We start from the raw sequence: 25,084 nt of genomic DNA, 5'->3' as shown, positions 1-25,084 counted from the left end.
CACACACACACAAAGGCTACGTTCACACTGCAGGCGAAAGCGCATCAAATCCGATTTTTTTGACCCTATGCGACCCATATCCGATAATGGTATGACAGTGTGAACGGCACAAATCCGATATTTTCACATCCGATCTGGGTCACTTTCGTATGTGGTACTGAATTCGATACATATCCGATGTTTCAGAAAGCGACTGCTGTGTGAATGGTCATGTCGCATTAAATCCGTCTTTTACGTCACTGACACAAGACAGACGCCAATTATCAGCGCCGGAGAAGACATCGCGAACGCTTCCTGGCCATCCAGTGTAGATGTCAGTGAAACTGTTGGGAAGACAACGTTGGAGAAACGTGAACATTTTATTTGTTCTGTATAATCTGTAGATTCTGACAGAAATCTGCAACTATCCTTTGAAGCACTGCTCCTCTAAAACAGCAATAAGGATAATTATTAGGTTATTTACATTATTATGTAAATAACAAAATAACTTAAAGCAAAAATTGGGAAACGTAAAGTCGGAAGTCTTTATATTAACGGTCATCAGTCAAACAATATTGTTTGCTCAGGGTATAAACGGAGTTCGTTGTGTGTGACGTCTTCTTTTGCGCATGCGGGCCGCTTTGAGCGTTCACACTAGAGCGCGTTTGCTGTCGCATTTTATTTATAGTGTGAACAAGCAGACAAAAAAATCGGATTTGATCAAAAAATCGGAATTGAGCATTAAGACCTGCAATGTGAACGTAGCCAAAATAACTCCACCAGAGTGCCTAATTTGGGTCACTTTTGCCGGCCCAAAACCGGGTAAAGGAGCAGGGTTGGAATTGTGACATTAAAAAAAAAACAATAATTGCTAAAAGAAATTTAATTTGTAGTTCTAAATAAACTCTAAATGCATTTAGGACGTTTTTTACTCACTTTATGTCTCTTCCACGATGTTATTTCTCTCTCCAACAACATAGGTTACGATTAGATTAGCATGACCAATTATGCAAATTAGGCGATGACGTCATTTAGCGACTTCTAGGACAACCAATAGCGATTTTCCTTACTGAGGAGTTGGCAACACTGCCCCTGTTGGTTGACGTCTTGTTGGGTCGAGCTGTCATCTTTGCTAGCCGCCGCATTAGCCACTGTTTTGTTTTGTCATGACAGGAGCGTGCAGTCCTCGTACAGAACAGGGCTGGTAAAGACATCACTTCTTCGGGTGTCCACCTTTGGGGAGGAACAGAGGACAGAAATCTGCGCGTGTCACATTAAAGTGAGATGAAATGACAACGTCAACATTACAGGTAGGCTGTTGTTAGCTGGCTAACGTTAGCCCGCTTCAGTTTGGTCACAGAGCTAGCCTTTGATTTGTGTATAATTGGAGCAAAAAGCGGGTTTTTTTACAACTCTGAATACACTGGGTTGCGTGCGGAAGAATTTTCTGGAAGCTACGAAGACTCTTCGAGCCATTTGGTAGATAATTTATTTTTTTTCCACTGAACAATTAAAGAAAGATTCTAATTCAAAACACAGTTTCTAGCCTGTCGGCTACCTTCATACAAAATAACGGTTAGCTCCTAAACCCTAAGGTGGCTGGATGTACTGCAAGCTAAATTGCTAACAAAACAGCTGATAGTAAGATTGCCTTGGTTTGGTGTTACAATAAATATGTCGTCTAGATTACATATTATAGAAACGATAGGCTTTGTTGCGGGTACTACTGGCTGTGCCTCGCCTGTAGGGTGTTTCTAACGGTATCTGCTGTCACCGTTAGCCGGCCTGTGTGGCCCTGCTCGCTCAGTTAAAAGGACAGAAAACAAAGCGTTGCTGTTTTGGGGGGACTATTTTAGTCTGACGACTGGCTTTATAAGCAGCACAGTGAATATTTGTCTTAAGGAATAGCTTGTTCTTTGTTTTAATAATAATAACAACTTTTATTTGTTTATCACTTTTAAATAAATAGAGTTACAAAGTGTTTCACAGTTTAAATAAAACCACACATTAAAGACAAGTGAATATGTTCCAGCACATGGTCTTGCATTTATCGCAATATATATACGCAACTTTTATACATACATCAGATGTAAACCTATAGCCAAAAATAATAGGAGAAAGATTGTTTTTCTTTTCTTTGCTTTTCGTTTCTTTTTTTTAAAGTAACTTATATAAAGTTCTCAGTAATCCTATAAAACAAACCACAGGTTCAGCTGACCTGAATTACTGAGAAATGCTGTTCCAGACTTTAGGAGGTGTAACCTGAAAGCGTGGGCTCCTCTGTTTTTAACAGTTAAGAGCGTGATTAGATGATCTGAGATTCTTAAAGATGTTGTAAATTCTCAGTAGCTCTCCATGTTTATGCGAGAGCTAAGCCATGTAGGACTTTATGCTATTAATACAATTTTGAATTTCACTGGAAGCCAGTGAAGGGATGCAAAAGTAAGTGGGAGACAGTTACAGTGTGAACTAAAAGTTCTGGATGATTGGGTGAAGAAAAAAAAAAGGTTTCATGTTTGCAATGTTTCTTTAATGAAAGAAAGCTGGGCGAGCTTTGAAATGTGAGATTTAAATATACTAGATAATAACGAATGATGCTAAGGTTCTTAGCAGATGATTTGATATTATCAGCGAGCAGGCTGACTGGCTAACTTCCTCGGTGAATCAGTCAGGGCCGGACACAAGAGCCTTGGTTTTGTCAGGACTGAGATGAAAGAAATATTTTAAAGTTAGTATGGCAGTGAAGCATTCCCTCGGGTACCAAAGGCTGTTGAGCTTGAACTAACAGAAAGGTACAGCTGTGTATTGTGTGCATATCAATGATAGCAGGTGCATTTAAAGCTATTAAGCAGATGGCCCAGGTATAATATACACAGTGAAAACAAAACTGTGTTTATGACATGTGTTTATTGCCTGTTTTTGACTCCATGGTTTAACATTATATCTCTGCATCTGCTACAGAAAGCCATTGATCTTGTCACTAAAGCCACAGAGGAGGACAAGGCGAAAAATTATGAGGAGGCTCTGCGCCTGTACCAGCATGCTGTGGAATATTTCCTACATGCCATAAAATGTAAGTATCTTATCTTGACAGGTAGCTGAGCTCTTTGTGTTTTGCATACACCTTGCTGATGGCAACATCTTCTCTTACTCCAGATGAGGCCCACAGCGACAAGGCGAAGGAGAGTATACGAGCAAAATGTATGCAGTACCTGGACAGAGCAGAGAAACTGAAGGACTATCTGAAGAATAAAGACAAACAGGGCAAGAAGCCTGTCAAAGAAGCACAGAGCAATGACAAGTACGATGTCCTTTTTTTGTATGTTTAAATGTAAAAAAAAAATCCAACATTTTAGGCTTTATTGGATTTTTATGTTCCGTGTTCTAGGAGTGACAGTGACAGTGAGGGTGAAAACCCTGAGAAGAAAAAACTGCAGGAACAGCTTATGGGTGAGTGGCCTTGGGGGGGATTTAACCCCATCATGTGGAGCTAAATATTTATTTATGATATTATTTCTTACAATTTTCTTTGGTTTTGTCATAATCAAACAGCTGTGTCTATTAATTGCATCCCAGTAGGTGTGTCATCATTACTTTTTTTTTGTGTGTGTAGGTGCTATTGTAATGGAGAAACCCAATGTGAGGTGGAATGATGTTGCTGGGCTGGAAGGAGCTAAGGAAGCTTTGAAGGAAGCAGTCATCCTGCCCATCAAATTTCCTCACCTTTTCACAGGTACTGTAGGTCTCAAGTCTCTTCATTCTGTTTAAACCCAGTAAGCAGTCATACACTGATATCAACACTACTTTAAAGACAAACTTTTCTTCTGTGTCTTTTGTTTCTCAGGCAAACGGACCCCATGGAGAGGCATCCTGCTCTTCGGTCCTCCGGGAACAGGGAAGTCATACCTGGCCAAGGCGGTGGCCACCGAGGCCAACAACTCCACCTTCTTCTCTGTCTCCTCCTCAGACCTCATGTCGAAGTGGCTGGGAGAGAGTGAGAAGTATGTTTTCAATGCGTCATTTCAATTCAGTGTAATTTACATAGAGCCAATTCCCAACAACTCTCATCTCAACGTGCTATAAATTGTCATGTAAAGGCCGTACAATATTGGAGAGGGAAAATGGATGAACTAGTTTTTCAGCATCACTCTGAGTCAGGAGTGTTTCTAATTTTTAGTATTGTACACTTGTTTAAGCGAGGTAAAAAGGAAATATCAGAAATGCTTCTAAAGTTCCTCACAGCCTTGGGGACAGCTGTTTTGTTATCCTAGCAGAATATCAATTAAACAGCTCCATAAATATTCAACTGTACCAGAGTAGAAACCTGAACTTATAAAGCTGAAACAGTTTTGTAAGTATATTTTTAATAAACAGATTGATATGTGATTTAGCAAGTAGAAATACTGGAAAAAAACAACTTTGATAACTGAGTATTTTGGAATTTTAATCTTTAAAGGTCTCATCTTAAATTGCATAAAGGTGATGAGCAATAATTACAACATTTGTTACTTCAAAGACTAAATCGATTTCTTAGTAATAAAAAACTAATGGTCTAATATTGCTATCCCTCAGACATATTTACTCCGTCTCTGCCCGTCTCTCTCAGGCTGGTGAAAAACCTGTTTGATCTAGCTCGCCAGCACAAACCTTCAATCATCTTCATCGACGAGGTGGACTCTCTGTGCGGCTCGAGGAACGAGAATGAAAGCGAGGCTGCCCGCCGCATCAAGACAGAGTTTCTGGTCCAGATGCAGGGTGAGTCACACGAGTGCTATCGGATATATGAAGTGTGAGGAATATGCAGTATTAAATAATATTGTTGAAACCTGAGGCACAGCCATTTGGAAAAACATGGCGTCTGCAGTGTTTCAAGTCAGATTGATGATGTGAGCAAAGAGGGGCTTTTTTCAGCCTCACATCTGTGTCAGACTGAATGTGCGAATCTTGTTAACACTTTGTGGAACCTGGATCACATCACCGTGATGGATTGAAATAAGGGACCTTAAGACCACAGCAGCCTTTTCAGAGTTCATAGAACCATACAGAACCACAGAACTTCACTGTGCTTGCTCTGCACCACAAGAGGAACTTCTAAAAAACACAAATGTTTGGTGATTTTTCTGGATGTAAGTGTATGTGGTGGCAGCACTGGTAACCATCATATGTGAAAAATCCTTTTAAACAGTTTTCTGATTGTTTTCAACACATTTCTCAGTTGAAGACTTAGTTATTTGTCACTTATTTGTCTTTAGGTTGAACGATCTGTGGTGATGTCAGGCATGTTCTGTTTTCATAACTTTTCTTGTTAGTACGGTATTCATTCCACAGAATATAAACAATTTTATTGTGTGGCATCAGTAGCTCATCATTGTTTATATTGTATAAATAAATTACACTGACCGTTATTCCTGCTACAGTCAGTTAAGAGAGTTTTCCAGAGTTTCAAAAGAAGTGCTTGTGTAGATTGACACTCTGCTTTTGTAGGTGTCGGAAACAACAATGATGGCATTCTGGTGCTCGGAGCCACCAACATCCCCTGGGTGCTGGACGCCGCCATCCGCAGAAGGTCAGAGGTCATCTCAGATGTTTGTGTGTGTGTGTGTGTGTGTGTGTGTGTGTGTGTTTTGTTTATATTCTGTGGGGCTTTTTATTCCAAAAAATGTACTTTTGCTGCACTGTTATTATTCATCACAATGGTAATTCTGTCATGTTCAGTGTTGGGTAAGTTACTTTAAATTAGTAACGTAGTTACTTTACTAGTTGCTTCTATCAAAAGTAACTCAGTTACTTCAAGTTACTCGTTACTTTCAAAGTAACTAGTTACTAGGGAAAGTAACTTTGGTTTTACTCAGAATGCTCTTGTTAATGTGTTTCTTCCATAACTGGATACCCAGCAAGAGTGCCAGTCTTCTAGCTTGCTTACTTGCCACAAGTGCACTGTGCCACCTACCAATAGCAAGGAAAAGATAATGTGCATATTTCCATGAGAGAAATCCCACGCCTCGACCGTCGTTGACCGCCGCCGTGATTCTAGCCTACGTCACAGCGTTATGTGCGCTTTTTACATCCAACACAAAAACTGCAGTCGTGGTGCTTTCGATTGTACTCAGAACTCAGAAATTCTGCCTTCTGAGTAGGAAGATGTAGGTAACACCAGACTACAGATGAGCTGCATACAGAGCTGGACTGGGACAAAAAATCGTCACGGGCATTTTGATTGACCGGCCCACCATTATAGGAAAAATCATAAAGCCTTTGAATGAAAACAAACACTGTTGTGACAGTGATGTTCACTGTTTTGATGGTATATATGTATCAATCTATCAATGGTTTCCTCTTTCTGGCGCAAAGTGGGCTGATCATTGATCAGTTTCATGATTGAAGTAGAAACGGGAGAGGGAGGGGAGAGAATGAGAGAAGAAGAGGCAGCTGTGCAGCAAAGAAGTGCAGCACAGAATAACTCCAGCTTTGTGTCTTTTTCGTTGTAGCTGAAGTCCGGAACAAACTGTGTTCCTTTTCAGCTCAATATGAAATATTTTCTCTGAATACGGAACGATTCCGTTTTTTACAGGATGGTTGGCAACTCTACTAACTAACCTTATGAACAAAATAAAGTTCAACATCAGTAACATCATAGCACCCACCCAGCTGTATAGAAACTCCGTCATGCTAGCTAGCACGCAGTACAAAAAAGTCAGCATAACGAAAATAAACTCCACCTAAACTTGGTTTATATCTGACCCAGATGGACTGCAGGTCATAACTTCTTACCTGAAGTTCAGTTCACCTGACACTCGGACCGGCGGCCGCTTCGGGTCTCTCCTCTTGCCTCCCCTTTCCCTCATCCACCTGCTGGCCTCCATCACTTGCTAATGTTACTGAATCTGTGGAAGCTCCGTGATAGCCACCACATGAAGTAACAAATAACGAGCCTATCTAAATCCCAGTAACGACTAACGCGTTCCTGATTTTGGCATAATAACTAGTTACCGTGCTCGTTACCACAGTAATAACGTAGTTACTGTAACACGTTACTTAATAACGCGTTAGTCCCAACACTGGTCATGTTACTTCTAATTCTGGTGTGTTAAGAAAACACAAACCTTTGAACTCGGGTAGATTCTGATGCTGTTAGTTTGAACCCAAATGGAGAAACCACAGGGCTTGAAGTGTTGTTGTTTTAGGATGAATCTGAAATCTAAATTCTTATTAAATCCTCCTGCATTTGGGGAATATTTCAGAAAGTGATTTTCTAATCTGTTTGTCTAAACGCATGTTAATGTTAAGATTCATACTGCTTTTTGACTGCTGACCATGGTGTCACAGTCTGATGTCGTTTTTTCTCCTCCTTTAAACTACTCAGCTGTTAACAAAGCATTTGTGTGGACACACACACCTGAGCTCCAGCTCTCATTTTGAATGCTGACCATGTAAAACATTGTCCAAACTTCTTGTGAGTTGTTCTCTATGACGTTTAGAATTTAATGTTGGCTCCAGATATTTTTGGACAGTGGCATCATTATTGTCTTTTTACCTTTGTATCAAAACATACTTGGGTTACTGCTAAATGCTTTAAGCTTCAAGTGCAAACATTCAATTCTAAGTTGAGGGGTTAACCCATCATATTGCATTGACCACTGAAGTGTTGCATCTGTACTTTAACACTTTGGTCAGGAAGTGATTTCAAGTGTGCTGTGGCTGTTAATACAGAAAAAGAATTTAGTATGGATATTATTAAGATCGTGAGTGGCTAACTATTTTGTACATACTGAGGAAAACACACATGGAAGCACATGGGAAGACCTGGAAAACCACAGACATGGGTGATGACAGGATCTTTTCTATAGTAAAGAAAAGCCCCTACAGATCATCCAGCAAAGAGTAGAGACCAACCTCCATGAGGTATTTATATAAAGTGTTAAATGAAGAAAAGATTTCAGGAGACCTGCCACAGGGAAAACAGGAAGGGCCAGAGCTTGCTCGTTGACAGCGACTGAATTTTCAAAATAAGTGCGCATTACCTCGGCTAGATGAACAATTATGAAAAAAAGTCTGTGCTTTGGAAACAGTGCACTGTGTGTGTGATCTGTTAGAAGACGTTGGCTGAGGCTCATCATGTTGTTACGTTACCATGGGCACATTACAAACACAAGCTGCTGGGGGATAGTTCAGCTTATTTAGATGGCCACTTGGAGAAACCAGCAGTACCCAACAACACGTTCATCAGCAGCTACATTTTGCCTCATTTAAGCACAAAAGCTGAATTCAATGTTAAATTAAAATGTGGAAAAAAGAAACGTTTCACTTGAAACGAGAAGGATGTGGCTTCAAACAGGAAGTAGTTCCTTCTGTAATTGTTACTGAACAGAGTGAAAGATCGCTCTGATCGACAGCTCTCACCTCACTGAGGAGGGCAGGCAGTATAAAAATCATCCTGCCTCCTCTTGGGAAATAGAGTTAAAGAGTTCCCAGCAGCTATCAGCTTTTCTGTCAGATCTGTACAGGCTTGCATTTTTGGTGAATAGTGCTGGGAATGCAAAAAGAAGACAGCTCCTGTAAGAAGTGGCACTGAAATCCACAGCTGATTAATAACATCTTAAACTTGTAATCCACTCGGTGTCTTGTGGAAGCATAATCTTAAATGTATACCCAGTTAGAAGCATATGTAATACAAATGATGTATTATAGAATTATTAAACAAATCAGAGATGCGGCTCTTGAACGCCACTAAACGAGCTTTGTAGGATTCAGAGCTCGATATACTCGCCTTGCAACAGCCCATCGAATTATCATCTGCCTGAAATAAAACATTTTAGCTCCTGTGTCTATAAGGCTACCCACATTTTAAGCCAACTTTGGTTATTATTCATCTGACTGGCTGCTATTTGCGTGCCTGAGACCTTATTAGGGATATCCATTCTTGATGATATCATATCGAGCCAAGCATATAAAAAATGTCTAAAACTAATTCTATATATAATCCTGAAGTCTGAGCTACATAGACTGATTATTTAAAACTTTGGTCGTGTTTAATATAAGCATCGACCAGTGGAGTGGGATTTATGGCAGAAATAAGGAAAAGCGGTCAATCTACAGCCAGTGAACCCAGTATCCGACTCCTGCTTCACTTCCTCTAAACTTTAATAGTAACGAGTTGATTTTAGAGCTACGCTTTGCTTTGTTATACCTTTTCTTGTGTGCTGTTTAAGTGTACGTGTGTTGAGGAGCATCCGTAAGACGGGCTTGTTATTTTTGTTGTGCGTCAGATTTGAGAAGCGTATCTACATCCCTCTGCCAGAGGAGCCGGCTCGGGCTCAAATGTTTCGCCTCCATCTGGGCAACACACCGCACAGCCTGAGCGAGGCCGACCTGCGGCAGCTCGCCCGCAAAACAGAAGGCTACTCCGGTGCCGACATCAGCATCATCGTCCGGGATGCTCTCATGCAGCCCGTTAGGAAGGTCCAATCTGCCACACATTTCAAAAAGGTAAGAGAAAGAAACCTGTGAAATCTTCAATCTTGGATCTTTGTGATATAAATGAACTATTGAAAGGGGCCCTGTTACCTGGACTTATAAGGTCTTTATAAGTCTTGATTAAAGTTCAGTTCATCCTCTGTTAAAAATTAGCTGTTTTAAGCTTGTTTGTAAAAGAAATCACCCCAAAAAACCAAGCCTGTGAGCTCCAGTACCTGTGATCAGCTGCCCTGTGCTTCTGCTGACTGTCAGGTTTTAGTCAAATCTGTCCATGGTATGTAAGCAGATGTTGAGGAATGAGGAATTAGAGCTGCTTTTCAGCTACTAGACAGTATATTACTATTAAAGAGCATCATCACTCAGGCGTGCAGCAGTCTAACAGACTCCGTTACTGTAAATGTTATCAGAATACTGCAAACTAACCAGTTTAACATGAATTTAATTAAGTTATTGTGTTTAGTATGTAGTTGAGATTGAGTTACTAATGTCTCAAAGATCGCCCATAGACTCAGCGGGGTTCGATGAAGCCTTCACGTGGAGGCTGCAGTGTTTGGTGTGATTAATCGGTGCTGCACAGGAGCTTTTTTCCCCCTTACTCCTGCAGGTCCGCGGTCCATCCCGAAGCAACAACCAGGTGATGGTGGATGACCTCTTGACGCCATGTTCCCCTGGCGATCCTGGGGCTATAGAGATGACCTGGATGGACGTGCCTAGTGATAAGCTACTGGAGCCCATAGTCTGCATGGTAAGATGCAGGAACGTGAAGGAAAATCTGTTGTTTCACTAACAGCAGCTTTGATTTTCTTTTAAACTGTGACATATTACCATCTTCCTTTCCACCACCAATGAACAACAATGACATAGATTATCAGCCAGATTCATTATACATGTAAAACTGCTGAAGGAAGGTTTATAAGATAAGACCTCCTGTGATGTTTGGTTTCAAGATGAGGCTAAGGTGGAGGTGGTGGAGATGAAGATACTAAGATTTTCATTGGGATTATTAATGAGTAATATTACTATTAACCAGTAATATCATAAGGACGGCTCATTGAGCAGTTTGGAGACAAAGTTGGAGAGGTGAGGCTGAGATGATTAGGCTGTGTGCAGAGAAGGGATAAAGGATATGTTGGACAGTTTTTCTGCATAAAGAAAGCTTCTGTTGGATTGAAAGGACCTCACAGTGATATACAGTATTTAAATATGCAGTATAACAGTAATGAAATAACAATAATGAACTGTGTGTGTGTGTGTCCGTGTCCCTACTTTGCAGTCGGACATGCTGCGCTCTCTGTCCACCACCCGCCCCACAGTTAACACCGAAGACCTTCTCAAAGTCAAGAAGTTCACAGAGGACTTTGGGATGGAGGGCTGAGAGACAGAGCCCCACGTCTCCCGCTCCATCCCCAAGTCCAGCAGAAGGGTCAGACTGCTCCCAGTACCAACACTCCACCCCTCTCCTCTGCACCATCCTGTAGGCTTTCATCTTCAGCTGAGCACTTGGTTCACTGCCTCTCCTGGATTTATAACATGGCGCCAGTCTGCATCTTCGTGTCTCGTCCAGGCCCGGATGTTTGAATCCCTGGAGGACATTGACCAAATGCAGAAGTAGAAAATCTCAGTGTGATTTGGTAGCTGGACTGTAGACTTCCTCCCCTGTCGCCTCTGCGTTTTTCCCCACCCTTTACAGACTGTGCTCCGTTACAGCATATTCACTACAAGAACTGTTCATCTGCGCCGCATTTAATGTGAGGAAATGCATAAAGTTTGTCCCACTGTGAGCCTGTCTCGTCTCCGACCGAAGGGCCATACATTCTGCTGCCGTCATGCAACTCCCTTTGGTATCGCCATGAAGGACAGTGAAGAGAAGACATTAGTTGTTCTGCCAGGCATGCGGAAGTGTGAAAGCATTTAAGTGTTTTTATTAAACTTGTTTCTGTTTAATGTTTCTGTCTAAATGTTATTTTGATATTTAATGCAGTTAAACCAAGTGAGCGTGTCTGGTTGAGGCCTGTAGCTCCGTGCTCGCAACAGTCTGAGTGAAGCATTTACATTACCAGAGATGTGCTTGACTGGGAGCCAAGTGCAGCAGTTCCTCAATCTGAAAATACTAAGAGTGATAATTTAAATGAGATGGGGGGGAAAAATCAGTATTTCCTGCTTTTCTCTGTTTTCTGTAACTTGAATGTCTTTTATTTTGAAAAGGATGTACACTCTGGGAGATGGATGATTGTCATTGAAAAGCCATTTGTTAACACAGCATTTAATCAACATGAACAAAAAAGCAACGAATACTTTAAAAAAATAGATTTTTAAGAAAGCCCAAGTGCTGATCAATGGCTCTATTTTTTTTCCTTATTTTTTCTTTTCGAAGCGAATAAACTGATAGACGATGCATCAACACTTCCTGTTTTGAAGCAGCAGTTGGTGGGATTGGTAGCTTTTCTGGAGCATTGGCTGTACATAAATGATGGACATGGCCACGGTGATGTCATTCATTGGCTTCAGTCTTCACATATTGAAGCCCAAGTATTAGCTGCTAAAAGTTTGTGGTGTTTTTGAAGACACAGCTGCAGCACCCATAAGTTAAAATCCAATCAGGTGAATAAAAAAAATTTCACCTGCTATAGAAACCAAAGCTTGTTCTCTGTAACTGGCCATACTGGCGGTGCATTTAGAGCGTGGCTCAAGTGGCCATTAGTAATGCAGTTTTTGGATCTTTGCCATTGGCTTCCTTTTTTTCAGCTGTGGTCAGTGAGGCTTGTTCTGGAGTTTTCAAACTAAAACAGCTACCGTGGGGCAAACAGTCACACTTTCGCTTCATGTTTAGGAGGCCGTTACGTGTGGAAGAAAGCGTCCTTTTGGTCTTTTCACTACATTTCCTAGAATACACCTAGTCTTATTTAAACTGCGAAGTCCTTTTATGGATGTTCTGTTTTTGATGTTTGAGTTCGTGTTCTGGGTGTTTTCCACTCTTCATTGAAAATATTCAAACTGAGCGGATACATGAGTGGGAGAAATATGCCACAAAGTGCAGTGGAAAATAAACAGTCTCATTAAACATGAAAATTGAAGACATCGTGTCTGTGGCACTTTAAGGAAACTAACCTCCCTCACTTGGTTTAACAGCACAAGCTAATTAACGCCGACTGCAATTAATCCACTAATATTCACATGTTAGTGGATTAAGAATCAGTCAAGCACATCTTTGTGTTGCCCTGCATTCATGGTCAATCAGTGTTATGGAACATTATTTATATAAATTACTGGTCACGTGTGATGTGTAACTAATCCAGCTACAGTATGTTTATTCTTTATGTATTAATTTTCTGTGATTCATGATGGAGCACCAGTGAGAGGCCTGACCCCCCCCACCCCCACCCCCCTTTATTGGAGGCAAATGTACAGAGTTCTCCTCCAGGGGCGATGCTGCTGAACGTTTCATTGCTGTTGTCCTAATTTCAGCAGGGAGTTTAAGGAAAGCTGTCCTGCACAGACTCTGACCTCCTGCTGTTATGGCAGGATTGCAGGCGTGCCTGGTGGACTCACTGATGGACTTCTGGAAGCTACAGTAGAATCGCTGCGTGTTTGTGGAGGTACCTGTTGTTCAGGGGAGCTCAGTTATTAACGTCCCTGTACGGGGATTTAACCTGACGCTGGCCATGTTACCATTACTACTAATTTAACCTGAATAAATAAAAACTGAAATTTCAAATGGAAAAAAAGACACTACTGCTGCTTTGACATGGTTTATTATTCTTGTGCATTTCACGTATTTGGAATTTAACACTTCCACCACCATCACACAGTTAAGTGCACACCAATAAGAGTTTCCACAAAACCTGAGATCTCAAATATTTAGAAACAATCTGTCAAAGTGAAGCCTGAGAGGAGTTCACCACAATTAAAAGATTACGCAAACAAAATGTTCAACAATATACACTCACCAGACACTTTATTAGGTACACTCTCCGTGTACTGGGTTGGATCACCCTTTGCTTTCTTCAGAGATTTAGGCCCATATTGAAATGACGGCATCACACTGCGTTCATGATGCAAATCTCCTGTTTGCTGTATTGAATTGAGATCTTGTGACTTTGGAGGGCATTTGAGTGAACTCATGTTGATTGAACCAGTTTGAAGTGATCTGAGCTTTGTGACATGGGTTAGACTGCTGGAAGGAGTTGCAAACAGGTTCTTAACGGACCTGCCCGCAGCCCCATCCTGTCACACATTTCAAAGAATTTGCAGCACGATGAAACAAAAAAATACCAGAAGTGGAGCAGTCAGTTTTCTGATTTTATTTAAATTTACACAGAGTCAACTTTGAGGCCACTGTTCATTTACTGCAGTCATTTGAGCTGTTCCTTCTAAGGAAAATCTTCAAGATTCTGATAAAAACTCCTTCCTTTTACATTTACATCAATCTCATATCTATACAGCAAATGTCAAGCTATAATCACAAGACTGGAAAGACCTAGAGCACAGGTGTCGAACTCCAGGCCTCGAGAGCCGGTGTCCTGCAGGTTTTAGATGTGTCCTTGACACAACACAGCTGATTTAAATGGCCAAATTACTTCCTTAACATGTGTTGAAGTTCTCCAGAAGCCTGGTAATGAACTAATCATGTGATTCAGGTGTGTTGACCCAGGGTGACATATAAAACCTGCAAGACACCGGCTCTCGAGGCCTGGAGTTCGACACCCCTGACCTAGAGCAACCACCTCATTAGCTAAAAGTAGCTTGGAAATGAAGTCCAGTCCTAATCAGCTCCATACAACAAACATCATATGCACTGACAAATTTCATGAAGCAAAACACTGTCTTAATGGCTCAGTCACACTAGATTAAAAATAGTGCAGAATGTTTTCAGAAGACCAGGAAGCTCTGGATAACCACTTTCGATTGCAGTGCTTGCATGGATTGCCTTGTGGGAGGCAACTTATGCAATCTGTTTATGTAGATGATTCACCAGTTTGCTGCAGTTTATTATTGATGTTTTATTGCCATCTTGACGTATGAAGTCGCTTTGAAGACGCGGTTGACTGCGAGTGGTTACCATCTTGAAGCAACTTTTGAAATAGTTGCAAGTTCACTGTGTATGGTTGTGCGGTGGTCTCCAGCCCACTGTTTTCCTTGGTGTGACTCAGGGCTGATCAGGTAACTTAGCAGTCCATTTTCTTTTTTTTTTTTACTTCATCAGCCACTATTACCAACCAACCATCACCAGAGTCCTGTATCACAGCTAAATTACAGCTAGCTAGCTAACTATATCTTCCTTGTCAGTATAGTCCAACTATAATTCATATAAGTAGAAAAGCTATTTGACTAGCTTTACAATTTATTCCACAGCTTAAGTGATTGATGTATAATGTAAAATAGCACCAAGTATGTAATAGCACAAAGCAGCCTACATGGGGTAAACTGTGCTTATTGCACATACTAAGACAAGCGGTACAGCTGCTACATCATATCACAGTTTTGGCCCTGCTGGCCCGTGCTGCATGCTAACACAGAGCTCCTTAATGTCTACCAAGCAAAATCAAGCATTCAATATTTTACTCAAGGACACTTGGACAGGACACACTGTCTTTGTCAATGGAAAATTGTATTTAGTAGTCAGTATAATCTTTTAGTGATATAAGTTTGCTTATGGTAGGATGCTGTTTGTAGTTATTTGTATTAGGAAATGTTTAACCATGTATACTTAGAAGCATATAATTAATTGTGTAGTGACAGGATGTGTGCACCCCAGGAATGCACCCCCACGTCCTGGGAGCATGAGAGCTCGTACCTTGTCTTATTGCTTTACGGTAGGATTAACGTAGCTATGTCTGTTTTAGTTTAAGTGCTTCTTTACATATAGATGAACTGTTGGACTTTCCAGACCAGCAGGTTAAGGGAAGTTGTTTATGGGGCCACACTCTGACCCCACACACACACATACACACACATACGCTCAATGGAGTATAAAATAAAGACCGGGGCAGTTCTCTCACTGGAGTCTCTTAGAGTGGAGGCTGCCCTTGCTAGCAAGAAGTTCTGTGTGTTTCTCTTCTCTGAGTCTTTACTGAAGAAGTGTTTTAGAACATTTTCCCTAACAGTCTTCCAGCTGTGAGGATCAAACCTGAGATGATCTTTATTGTGCATCAAAGACTTTAAAGGCAGATATTCTTAAATTAATCCTAAATTCATCAACAAGAACAACATGGAGGCTATAAAGCTGTAGACAGCACTCAAGCAAAGACCCCAAAGCTCCTGGTCACAGAGCTGCAGAGATAATTATAACAGCACATCCACAGACTGATGTGTAATGTGTCAGGGTGTACACTATAGCACTACATTCACTGCTGGCAAAAATAGGAAAGCGAGGCCTCATGCTTAATCTCATAATTACAAGAAAAGGTCACCACTATCTGAGAAGACAAAGTGTTACACAGTCACAACATCCAGCTTTTATCTCCTTGGTTTGATAGAGTGAGGGATATTATTGATGTCAGTGAGCAAAAGGACATTATTATAACAAGACAGCTTTTGTCCATCACAGGACCATTGCTGTCTGTGAGCATATATAAAATAGTGGCTAATGCTGTATGGATTATTTTGTCATTTTTAGATCGTGTTCACATATTCATGAGATCAGAATGGATTAAATGGCTATTCTGTCTTATTTTTATATTTTTATACACTGTTCCTGTTCCAGACATTTATTAAACTTTATTAGATTCAAATTAAACATTGTCAAAGTTTTCAATAAGAATATGCCAAAAGCTCAGGCTTCAAGCTGCTCTCAAAAGGGATATTTAAGATGTCAGAGAGGGACTATCCCCTATATGTTAGTCTAAGGCACAGCCAGCTTTTCAGGCCGTCTGTTAATGAAGGAAAGGCCAATCAGAGGACAGCTGCCTTAACTCTTTCCTCCTTGGATGCCTACTATGGGTAAACACTTGTTTTTTCTTTTTTGAACTCAGTGCTTTCTGTCATATTTTAAGGGCTGTGTGTGAATCAGAAGTTAATGAGGTTGATCGCCACCTATATAGCTTACTAAGGCTACTCACACCACATATTATATATATTGAGGTGTCATTAACGGTACAGAGAAGGTTGTCAAATGTTTTTACAGGTGAAAGAGTTAAAAGGCAGAGGAATTAAAACAGCTTGTTTCTGATAGAGGATGAACTGAGAGGATACACAAGGATGATTTTGAACTGTGAACCATGCAAAGCTACTCTAGAATTTGCGATTATGAAGTTTCTTCTCGTAACTGTAGCATCTTACTTGCCGTTGGAAATGATAACTCAGACACAAAATCTAAAATGGGGCCGTTTCTCTTTCTTTGATGAATGTGCTGTGCTCTCAGACCACACCGTTGGATCCACAGAGCAGGTTGTACTTCCAGCCTTTTCTTGACTGCTTGCTGTAGACTCTGTGTTCCTGTTTTTAACAGTCCAGCAATAAGTTTGTCTGACTTTGTTTCACTACAGCTGTGCTGAAGCTGATTCTGGTTTGGACTAGCTCAAAGCTCCACAGTAAAAGCTCTTCATGACTGTGGCCATTTTCCCACCAGAGATGTGCCTGTAAGTTCAGTGTTTCTTCACACTTTGCTCCTCTTCGAGTGGCTCTCTGCTGGAGGAGCCGCTCGCTTGTTGCGATGGTGAGGGAATGTTGGCATCAGCTCTGGTTCGCAGGCTGGAAAGAGAAGCACAGAGGCACACAGAATGACTCACGGCAGGTCGGAGTACAGACAGACGTCAGCTTGTGCATATCCGCAATCTTTATACTCACGTAGAGGTTTCTCTTTGAAGTACGAACTCTCCAAGCAATCTTTAGCAGTAGCTCTGAGAATCAGGAAAAATACAAGAAGTTAGTGATGCCTCGTATGCAAATTCATGAGACTCCTTCATTTTTCCCACAAAAAAAGCTTAGCTTTATCAGAGCTGTAGTCTAGATTCCAGCCAGAAACCAGTAGAGCTAAATGTACCTGCGCTGGGGGTTGTACATGAAGAGCAGGTTAAGCAGTCTGTGTCCAGCATCAGACAGCCAGGTGAATTTGTTCTTCAGGTTGTTGTATGGCTGCTTCCTCAGGCTGTACTGACCGATGAGGGGAAGCTGAGAGAAACCCTGTAACACACACAACAGATCTCATTTCTCAGCTTTGTGCAGACTGCAACCTATTTTAGACTAAACGAATAACTGAGGATTTGTATCAATGTCACATGTCTAGATATTAGAGTATTAGATGGAAAGTCGGTTCTTGTAGTTGGAGGCAGAAGAAGGAAAGACCTGAGTGATTTTACCAAGAACCAAACACTGAGACAGTAAGGCTTTTGAGTTGTGCCAATCATCGGCTGCTTTTACCTTGTTTTCCCTTAATGGGTTTAATGTTGCTGAACTTGTTGATGGCATACAAAAAAGTAGAAATATATCAGTTTAAGACTGCTTTAGCAATAAAAGCTAAATGCATCCAATTCAATAGTTTAACATCAGACAGTGTGAAAGCTGAGTCTTACCGGCCAGATGTTTTCATTGGGTGTTCCCAGCAGCTGAACGATCAGGTCGACCTGCTGGATCTCAGAGGTTCCAGGCAGCAGAGGTTTGTGGGCAAGCAGCTCAGCCAGGATACAGCCCACTGCCCTGTAAAGGAAACACCACGTCTGGATTTAATTTCCTGACGGATCCTCAAGGGATATGAGGCCTTTTCCCTTTGGCGCAGAATTTATTAACTTAGGACAATTATACATATCATATTCTGTTTAATTTTGTTTCTTCTACTGGCAGACCACGTTTTTTAGTATGAGGGTAAACAAAGCTTCAACAAAAATAAGCACAGCCTCCATAAAGAGAGTGCTTTGATAGTACAGCTGTAATTACTATCCTATAATTAAAGTTTCCTAAAGAGATTATGATAAGAACGCAGTGTAGGTAGAGTGGTTAAAAGCTGGTTATTAGATGCTTCCTTGTGCAGTATACTGATCCTAAGCGTATAGATTTCACATGTATTTCCTCACCACATGTCCAGAGCCGTAGTCTGAGTCTTCGTCCCTAGGAGGAGCTCTGGTGCTCTATACCTGCACGAAGGAGAGCATATTAGGATAGCGGCCTGAGGTAATGGAGCTAATAAGGGAGGATTATTTTGAGGGGATTACAAGGGAGTTTCCACTGAGGCTGCACCAGCACAGCAACACAAGGGTTATATGCAGGGCACAACACCCACACAGAATACCTCAAATGAGTTAGACTAACTGGGTAAACACTCACCACAGCGTAACTACTCGTGGTGTCATGGGTTGCTGAGGAATGCCGTACATCCGGGCCAGACCAAAATCAGCTGTGTGCAGAAAATAACGAGTACTGATCAGTTCAACATCAAGTAATCTGATTTTATCTGATTTCAATTTATTTTTTATGGGTAATCAAAGGTAGAATGTCTAAATATCACTTCTCCTGATTACAGTGGGATTAAACAGCAGAAAAGTGCACAATGTTAGGGAGGCAGTTTTAATGTTGTGTCTGAGAGTCCAACACCATTCGGGAACAAGTCTGGCTTATGCTAGGCTATGCGAGCCAAGCTATGGCAACGGTTGTATAAGGATCGAATGTGTCGTAGCAATGGGCCAGACACCCCATACTTCTGAAGCACCTCCCACAGGACACTCCGAGGGACACAGTCGAATGCCTTCTCCAAGTCCATAAAACAGATGTAGGCTGGCTGGGCAAACTCCCATGACCCATCAAGTATCCTTGAGAGGATAAAGAGCTGGTCCAGTGTTCAACAACTGGGACGGAAACCTCATTGTTCCTGTATCTGAGGCTCGACTAACGGATGGACTCTCCATCCCAGCACCCTGGTATAGACTTTCCTGGGGATGCTGAGGAACTATAGGGGGATGAAGACCCCCCTATAGTTGGAGCACACACTCCGTTCTCTCTTCTTGAAGATGGGAACCACCACCCCGATTTGCTAATCTAGAGGTAATGCCCCTGATCTCCACACAACATTATAGAGGCGTGTCAACCAAGACCGCCGTACAACATCCAGAGTCGCCTGACGTTTTGCTAGAATCTCTTTTTGGAGTCCGTAAGCCATTTCAGGTTTGTTTATTTATTTAGTATGTATTTAGAGTACCAAATCACATCAGAAGTTCCCTCAAGGGACCTATTATTATATGGTAAAGAAACCTGCAATAATAATATATTTAGATAATGTCTATATTAGAAAAATGTTTTCTACCATCAGTTCATTAATCAACAGTTAAAACTTTGTTGTCTAGTAAAATTTAGATAAATAAAATAATCTGACATTTGAGTCGGCAAATACACTTAGAGGCCACTTTTTTAAGAACACCTTGTTATTACTGGGTTGGACCCCCTATTTCCCTTCAGAGCTGACATAAATCTAGCTGTGTGATGGAACTAGAATTAATTCCTTAATTCTAGTTCTCTTCTTCATTCTCTGTAAACTCCACAGATGGTTGTGTGGGAAATTCCCAGTAGATCACCAGTTTCTGAAAAATACCCAGACCAGCATGGCACCAACAACAATACATCATTAAAATTGTCTTTCTTCCCCATTATGGTGCCTGATTTTAACCCAGCAGGCCATCTTAAACTTGTCTACACGATTTTTAAAAAAAGACCTGTTATTACAGTTTTCCTTAAAACTGACAATGAAAAAAGTGTGTGTGTGTTTCTTTTTTAAATCATGGTGGCAACAACACTGATAGATAAAAAAAAACACTTCAGCCATCACTGTCAATGTGTGACAGGTCAAAGTTCAGCAGTGGCAGGGTTTGGGAGGCATGTCAGTAGGAGTATAAGGTGATTACAGTAAAAGCTGCAGAAGAGATATGATAACAGAGGTGACTCACCAATCTTTACGCAGCCTTTGTCTGTCATCAGCAGATTAGACACCTTCAGGTCTCTAATAACAAGATTAGAGGAAGATCATTATGCAGCACAGCTCTGCTCTAACTCAGACACCTCAGACTATGATCCCAACACTCTAACTCTGGTAAAGGAAGGCTCAACAACAAGGTACAACAAAAATGTTAAATTCTCTGATTTCATTTACAAAACCCAAAAACTTGTTGGATGATCTGAACCTCGTAGCAAACCAGATTATTTGTCAGATAATTGTGTTAAAATACTCTAAAAGGCACCAACAGCACAAACACAGCCCAGTGGACAGAAGGGGAACTGCAGTCACTGGCAGTTCTGCATTAGAGTAATCTTACGTGTAAGGTCCACTACTTTACACTTAAGATTATTTAATTAAAATGTCAAATTTTAAACAATTATGATAATAACAAATTAAAACTTCAGCTGGTCCTCGTAATGGTGTGAGACCAACCTGTGAATAATGAAGTTGTGGTGGAGATACTCCAAACCTCTAAGCAACTGGAGAACGATGCACTTAACCTGGAACACAACAAAACAGAAAAAAAAAAAATGGAATAACTGGTTGCATCAACTTCTACTGTACATGAATATGGAGGCCATGTAAAAAGCAAAACATCCATTTTTACACTCACATGCAGACACAAGAAAATAATAGCAATCACTTTAGGTAGAAATGAACTTGCAGGAATGTATGAGTTTGATTTACCTGCGCCTCTGAGAATGGCGTCTGCATGTTTTCCAGCAGACTGGCCAGATCTTGTTCACAGTAACTCATCACCAGAAATAGGCTGAAAAGATCCAAAAAGATTAAGAAAGTTTATGTTAGACAGTAAAACAATTAAATTAAATCCAATTTTATGTATACAGCGCCAAATCACAACCACAGTCGATTCAGGCGACTAAGGTCACAAAAACTGGGGAAACAAACAATGAGGATAATTCCTTATCTATATTATACCGGCTACACACCAGTTTAACCACCTGAGCTTAAGTCGAAGTTTTAGTTAAATCAGTGGCATCTTTCAGACATGAGTCTTCTTTTTACAGGGACCTGATACAAAGTGAACATAAACTCAAACTGTACCAATGTCGTAGACCCTTCAAAAACAAGCAGACTTTTAGGATGAAATGTGCTGGACGCACAACGTGACTTTCTTTGGACTGCTGGTTTGTGTGTGTGACCACAGTCCAGCAGATTTCTATACCACCGCTCTGAAGTACGAAGCAGGATTTGGTAATCAGCAAGTTAACATCAGATTTAACCCTGGGTGTTCATTTATACTAAGGTGGTTTCCTTCTTACCTGGTTACATTGCCATGATAACTTATTCTGCAAGATCTTCATATACAAAACCAGAGCCTACCGACCAATCTCTTTTCGTCACCATCTTAGAGAGCTAGACTTTTTTGCACAAATAATAAAGGTGTCCAAAGTGTTTAGAGCAGGGGTGCCCAATCCCGGTCCTCGAGAGCTACCGTCCTGCAGCTTTTAGATGCATCCTTGTTCCCACACACCCAAATCAAATGAATGGCTTGTTATCAGGCCTTTGCCAAACACGATGGCATGCTGAAGAGGTAATCAAACCATTTGATTCAGCTGTGTTGGAGTTGGGATGCATCTAAAAGCTGCAGGATAGTAGCTCTCGAGGACTGGGATTGGGCAGCCCTGGTTTAGAGACTGTCTAATGTTTTTGTCTTTCCTTGAAGAGCAACAATAAGAAAAACAGACCGTTCACAAGAAAACGTATTACTCATTTTTATTCTTTTAGACTTTTTTAAAGCTATTTTGTTATTCTGTGTAAGCCTTAACACAGAAAGAAAATCCCAAAACAGGCAACTAAGTCTTGTGCTTGATAAAATTATATTAAATTTGTAAGTAAAGCTTCTTACTGGTTTTAACTCATTGACACAGAATCTATAAAGTGACACAGTTAATGAATCCTGCGTAACTAAGTCCTAATGGTCACTCAAAGCAATTTCCCCTGGAAGCCAGATTCACACATTAATATAATGATTTTTCTGTCATACCCACTCACAGCCCTTCCTGAGTGGGTCCTGGGTATTTCCATCTCTTTCTGGTGTTATAGTTTCTCTTTGTTTGTAAGATAGTTCATTCTGCTGCCAGCAGTCATGTCCATGTTTGTTATTTGTTACATGCCACGACACTACTCCCTTTCATGTGACTGTGAAAATGAGAAACATTGAATTCATCAGCTTAGCCTCATTAAAAAAGTCAAAGTAAGTGAAACATGATTTTTTTTTTTTTTAAATTGCTGGCTATGCTGAACTGGTTTGGCACCACAGGGCCCAGGCATAGTTAAAAATATGAGTAAAGAGCAGCTGATGCAACTGGCCCCAAAGGCCACACATTGCAAGATCAACAGAAGCAACAATAAGACTAGTATCAGATCAATCTATATACTAAAGCATTTATTGTGGGTGTGTCCGTGCAGTACCTTTCTAGCTGAGTGCCGACAACCACCTCTTTCAGCTCCACTATGTTGGGATGTCTCAGCCTCAGCAGCAGTGTGATCTCTCTGAGGCTGCTGATGGGGACCCCTGACAGATGAGGAACAGATGTCACCGATCTTTTCAGTTGATGGTGGTGCAAAAATGTGATTTTTTAAAATTACATCTAGTTGTATGAATAAAGCTCTCGATCAGAGATACCCATAAAAAAAAATAAAGCATGCGATGGTCTCACCATCTTTCTCTGCGTCCATTCGCACCTTTTTCAGGGCAACAATCTCATCTGACTTGGTGTCGCGGGCACGATCTGCATTGAGAAAAGGGAATTGATTATTTACAGAGCATGTCACGTGGACAAACTGAAGTGTTAGTCCTCAGTATTTCCTCTGCTGTCTAACTTACACACAATGCCATATGTTCCTTCTCCTATTCGGTTGAGTTTCTCAAACTCTCTGACACTTCTGCAGCTCCCAAACTGAAGAGAGAAAAACAAGATAAAGAAACTGGGACTCAGTGAACACGTCACAGCCTTCAGTCCTGTCAAAAGAAGCAGTTTTTACGGTTTTTAACGGATAAATGGATTGGTACTTCTCTACTCTGTCTTTGTGCTTTCTTGCTACAAGCCTCATTCAACCATTCACCTAACCATTCATTCACACATTCACACTCTGATGAATGCATCAGGAGCAATTGAGGTTCAGTATTTTGCCCAAGGATATTTCTACAACCATTCATGAAGTGTGAAAATCCTTTAGATTTAATGATGCTCAACTAAAATAATTAACAAGAGACAAGTCAAGGGAGCTCCCACTGACTATCAAACCACACTGAGTCAACAAAAAGAATTGACTTTCAGGGCACTTTACCATTATCTATATGGGACAGGACGTTAAACAAAACAAAACCCCCACAAATTAACTAAAAGCCAACAGGCATTAGACGGCCATTCTTGGATGTCTTGTGATCACTTTTTCAACCAGACTCGAGCTCCTAAAAGGCATCCTGGATGCCGGGGGAATCACTGGAGGAGGTGGATTTGGGTGCTTGAACTTGGAGGCTTATGTGCCATTTGAACTAAGTAATGAGATTGGCTACTGCTGGAGACAAACAAGGCAACAATGTGCGCAGACTTCACCTTTAAAGGCGCCTCGCTAATTAATCAATTACGTCTATGCACACATAAGCGGTTTATTTACCGATAAAGTCTAGATGGGGAGCATGCTGCATGCAGCTAGCGTTTAGTTAGCATTATTCAGTTTCAGGGCTAAAGTATCGTAAATACTGACTGAAAGAAAGCTCTACAGTGAACTTTATTATTTTAAATGTATGCCGGTTTTTTTAACAGAAGAGTTAGACTTGTAAAGTTGTGTCAGTTGGTATTCTGTATGTAAAATATCGTGGCTGATGGCAGAGTATAATTAAACAACCACGGTCATGAACGGACCCACACGGAAGGAGCTCGTTCTCTTACCCTGTAATTTTGAGGCACTGTGAAAGTTTTATTGTCCTTAAGAGACTTCAGCTTTATGGGGTCCGGTTCGTCCTCTCCAGCCGCGTCCATTGTTTTATTTAAATGCAGTTTTTGGACTAAAATAAGTCCCGAAGAGAGCACATCTACAAACAGCAGCACCTCATTCAGCCGCCATTGAGGTTTGTTTTGGTAAGGGGAGGACAACCAACAGCTTTCCCGGAGTTTGTGAACGGCTTCTGCGTCCCATACCTGGACCGATACCTGTCAATTCCGGAAAAAAATCATTTTTGGAAAACTGTAAAACAAGGGGAAAAATGATATAATTGACATTTAAAGAAAAACAGGCCACATACAGCCATCAAGAAACGTACAAAATATTAGTGAATTAAATATGCTATTTATCACATTTCTATTACTGTAAACTCAACATTTTTGCTAAATGTTACTTTGATAAAGCGGCAATACTATCTGATGATTGCCCTTTTATTATAATATATAGTTTTAAAACTATATTTTATATTTAAAAAAATATCTACATTGAAATATATTTATATAGAAAAACTGACTGAATGCTGTATTTCAGGACAGTGAACAATGCCGAAAATAGGCCTTTGGAGGTAGACTACACTTTATGACTGGACAACATACAGAGGTCTTTTAAAAACTATATTATTTTTTGTGGTGGATGCCCAGAAATGTTTTATACACTCAACAAAAATATAAACGCAACACCTTTGTTACTGCTCCCATTCCCCATGGGATGGACGTAGAGACCTAAAATTCATTCCAGATA

At 40.8% G+C, this 25,084-nt stretch overlaps 2 protein-coding genes across 3 annotated transcripts; one reads left to right on the top strand and one right to left on the bottom strand.

Annotated features, from left to right (window-relative positions):
* The first annotated feature begins 1,033 nt into the window (after positions 1-1,033).
* Positions 1,034-11,856, top strand: vps4a (vacuolar protein sorting 4 homolog A). Its single transcript, XM_085464778.1, has 11 exons — positions 1,034-1,289; positions 2,941-3,052; positions 3,136-3,280; positions 3,368-3,429; positions 3,593-3,712; positions 3,824-3,980; positions 4,586-4,734; positions 5,464-5,545; positions 9,246-9,465; positions 10,058-10,198; positions 10,727-11,856. The coding sequence occupies exons 1-11, from the start codon at positions 1,269-1,271 to the stop codon at positions 10,826-10,828; spliced, it is 1,311 nt and encodes a 436-aa protein (XP_085320904.1). The 5' UTR covers positions 1,034-1,268; the 3' UTR covers positions 10,829-11,856.
* A 1,883-nt stretch (positions 11,857-13,739) lies between these two features.
* Positions 13,740-24,499, bottom strand: cdk10 (cyclin dependent kinase 10). Of its 2 annotated transcripts, XR_014921583.1 has the most exons (14): positions 24,292-24,499; positions 23,223-23,295; positions 23,056-23,127; positions 22,808-22,910; positions 21,059-21,140; positions 20,804-20,871; positions 20,322-20,374; positions 18,712-18,781; positions 18,462-18,521; positions 17,964-18,087; positions 17,435-17,574; positions 17,239-17,291; positions 14,165-17,142; positions 13,740-13,930 (listed from the first exon to the last, which is right to left on the bottom strand). XR_014921583.1 is itself a non-coding variant. In XM_085464779.1 (13 exons), the coding sequence occupies exons 1-13, from the start codon at positions 24,379-24,381 to the stop codon at positions 17,048-17,050; spliced, it is 1,083 nt and encodes a 360-aa protein (XP_085320905.1). In that variant the 5' UTR covers positions 24,382-24,499; the 3' UTR covers positions 13,740-17,047. The 2 variants fall into 2 exon arrangements, 1 of the variants encoding a protein (XP_085320905.1); XM_085464779.1 differs by having other exon boundaries at positions 13,740-17,142.
* Positions 24,500-25,084: the final 585 nt, after the last annotated feature.

Source organism: Copadichromis virginalis, linkage group LG7, assembly GCF_057382275.1.
Source record: "Copadichromis virginalis isolate Kocher_CV1m ecotype Utaka linkage group LG7, C_Virginalis_male_GT1.1, whole genome shotgun sequence".
Classification (NCBI taxonomy): Eukaryota; Metazoa; Chordata; class Actinopteri; order Cichliformes; family Cichlidae; genus Copadichromis; species Copadichromis virginalis.
Note: the sequence above shows the minus strand (reverse complement) of the source record. Positions and strands in the feature narration are given on the sequence as shown.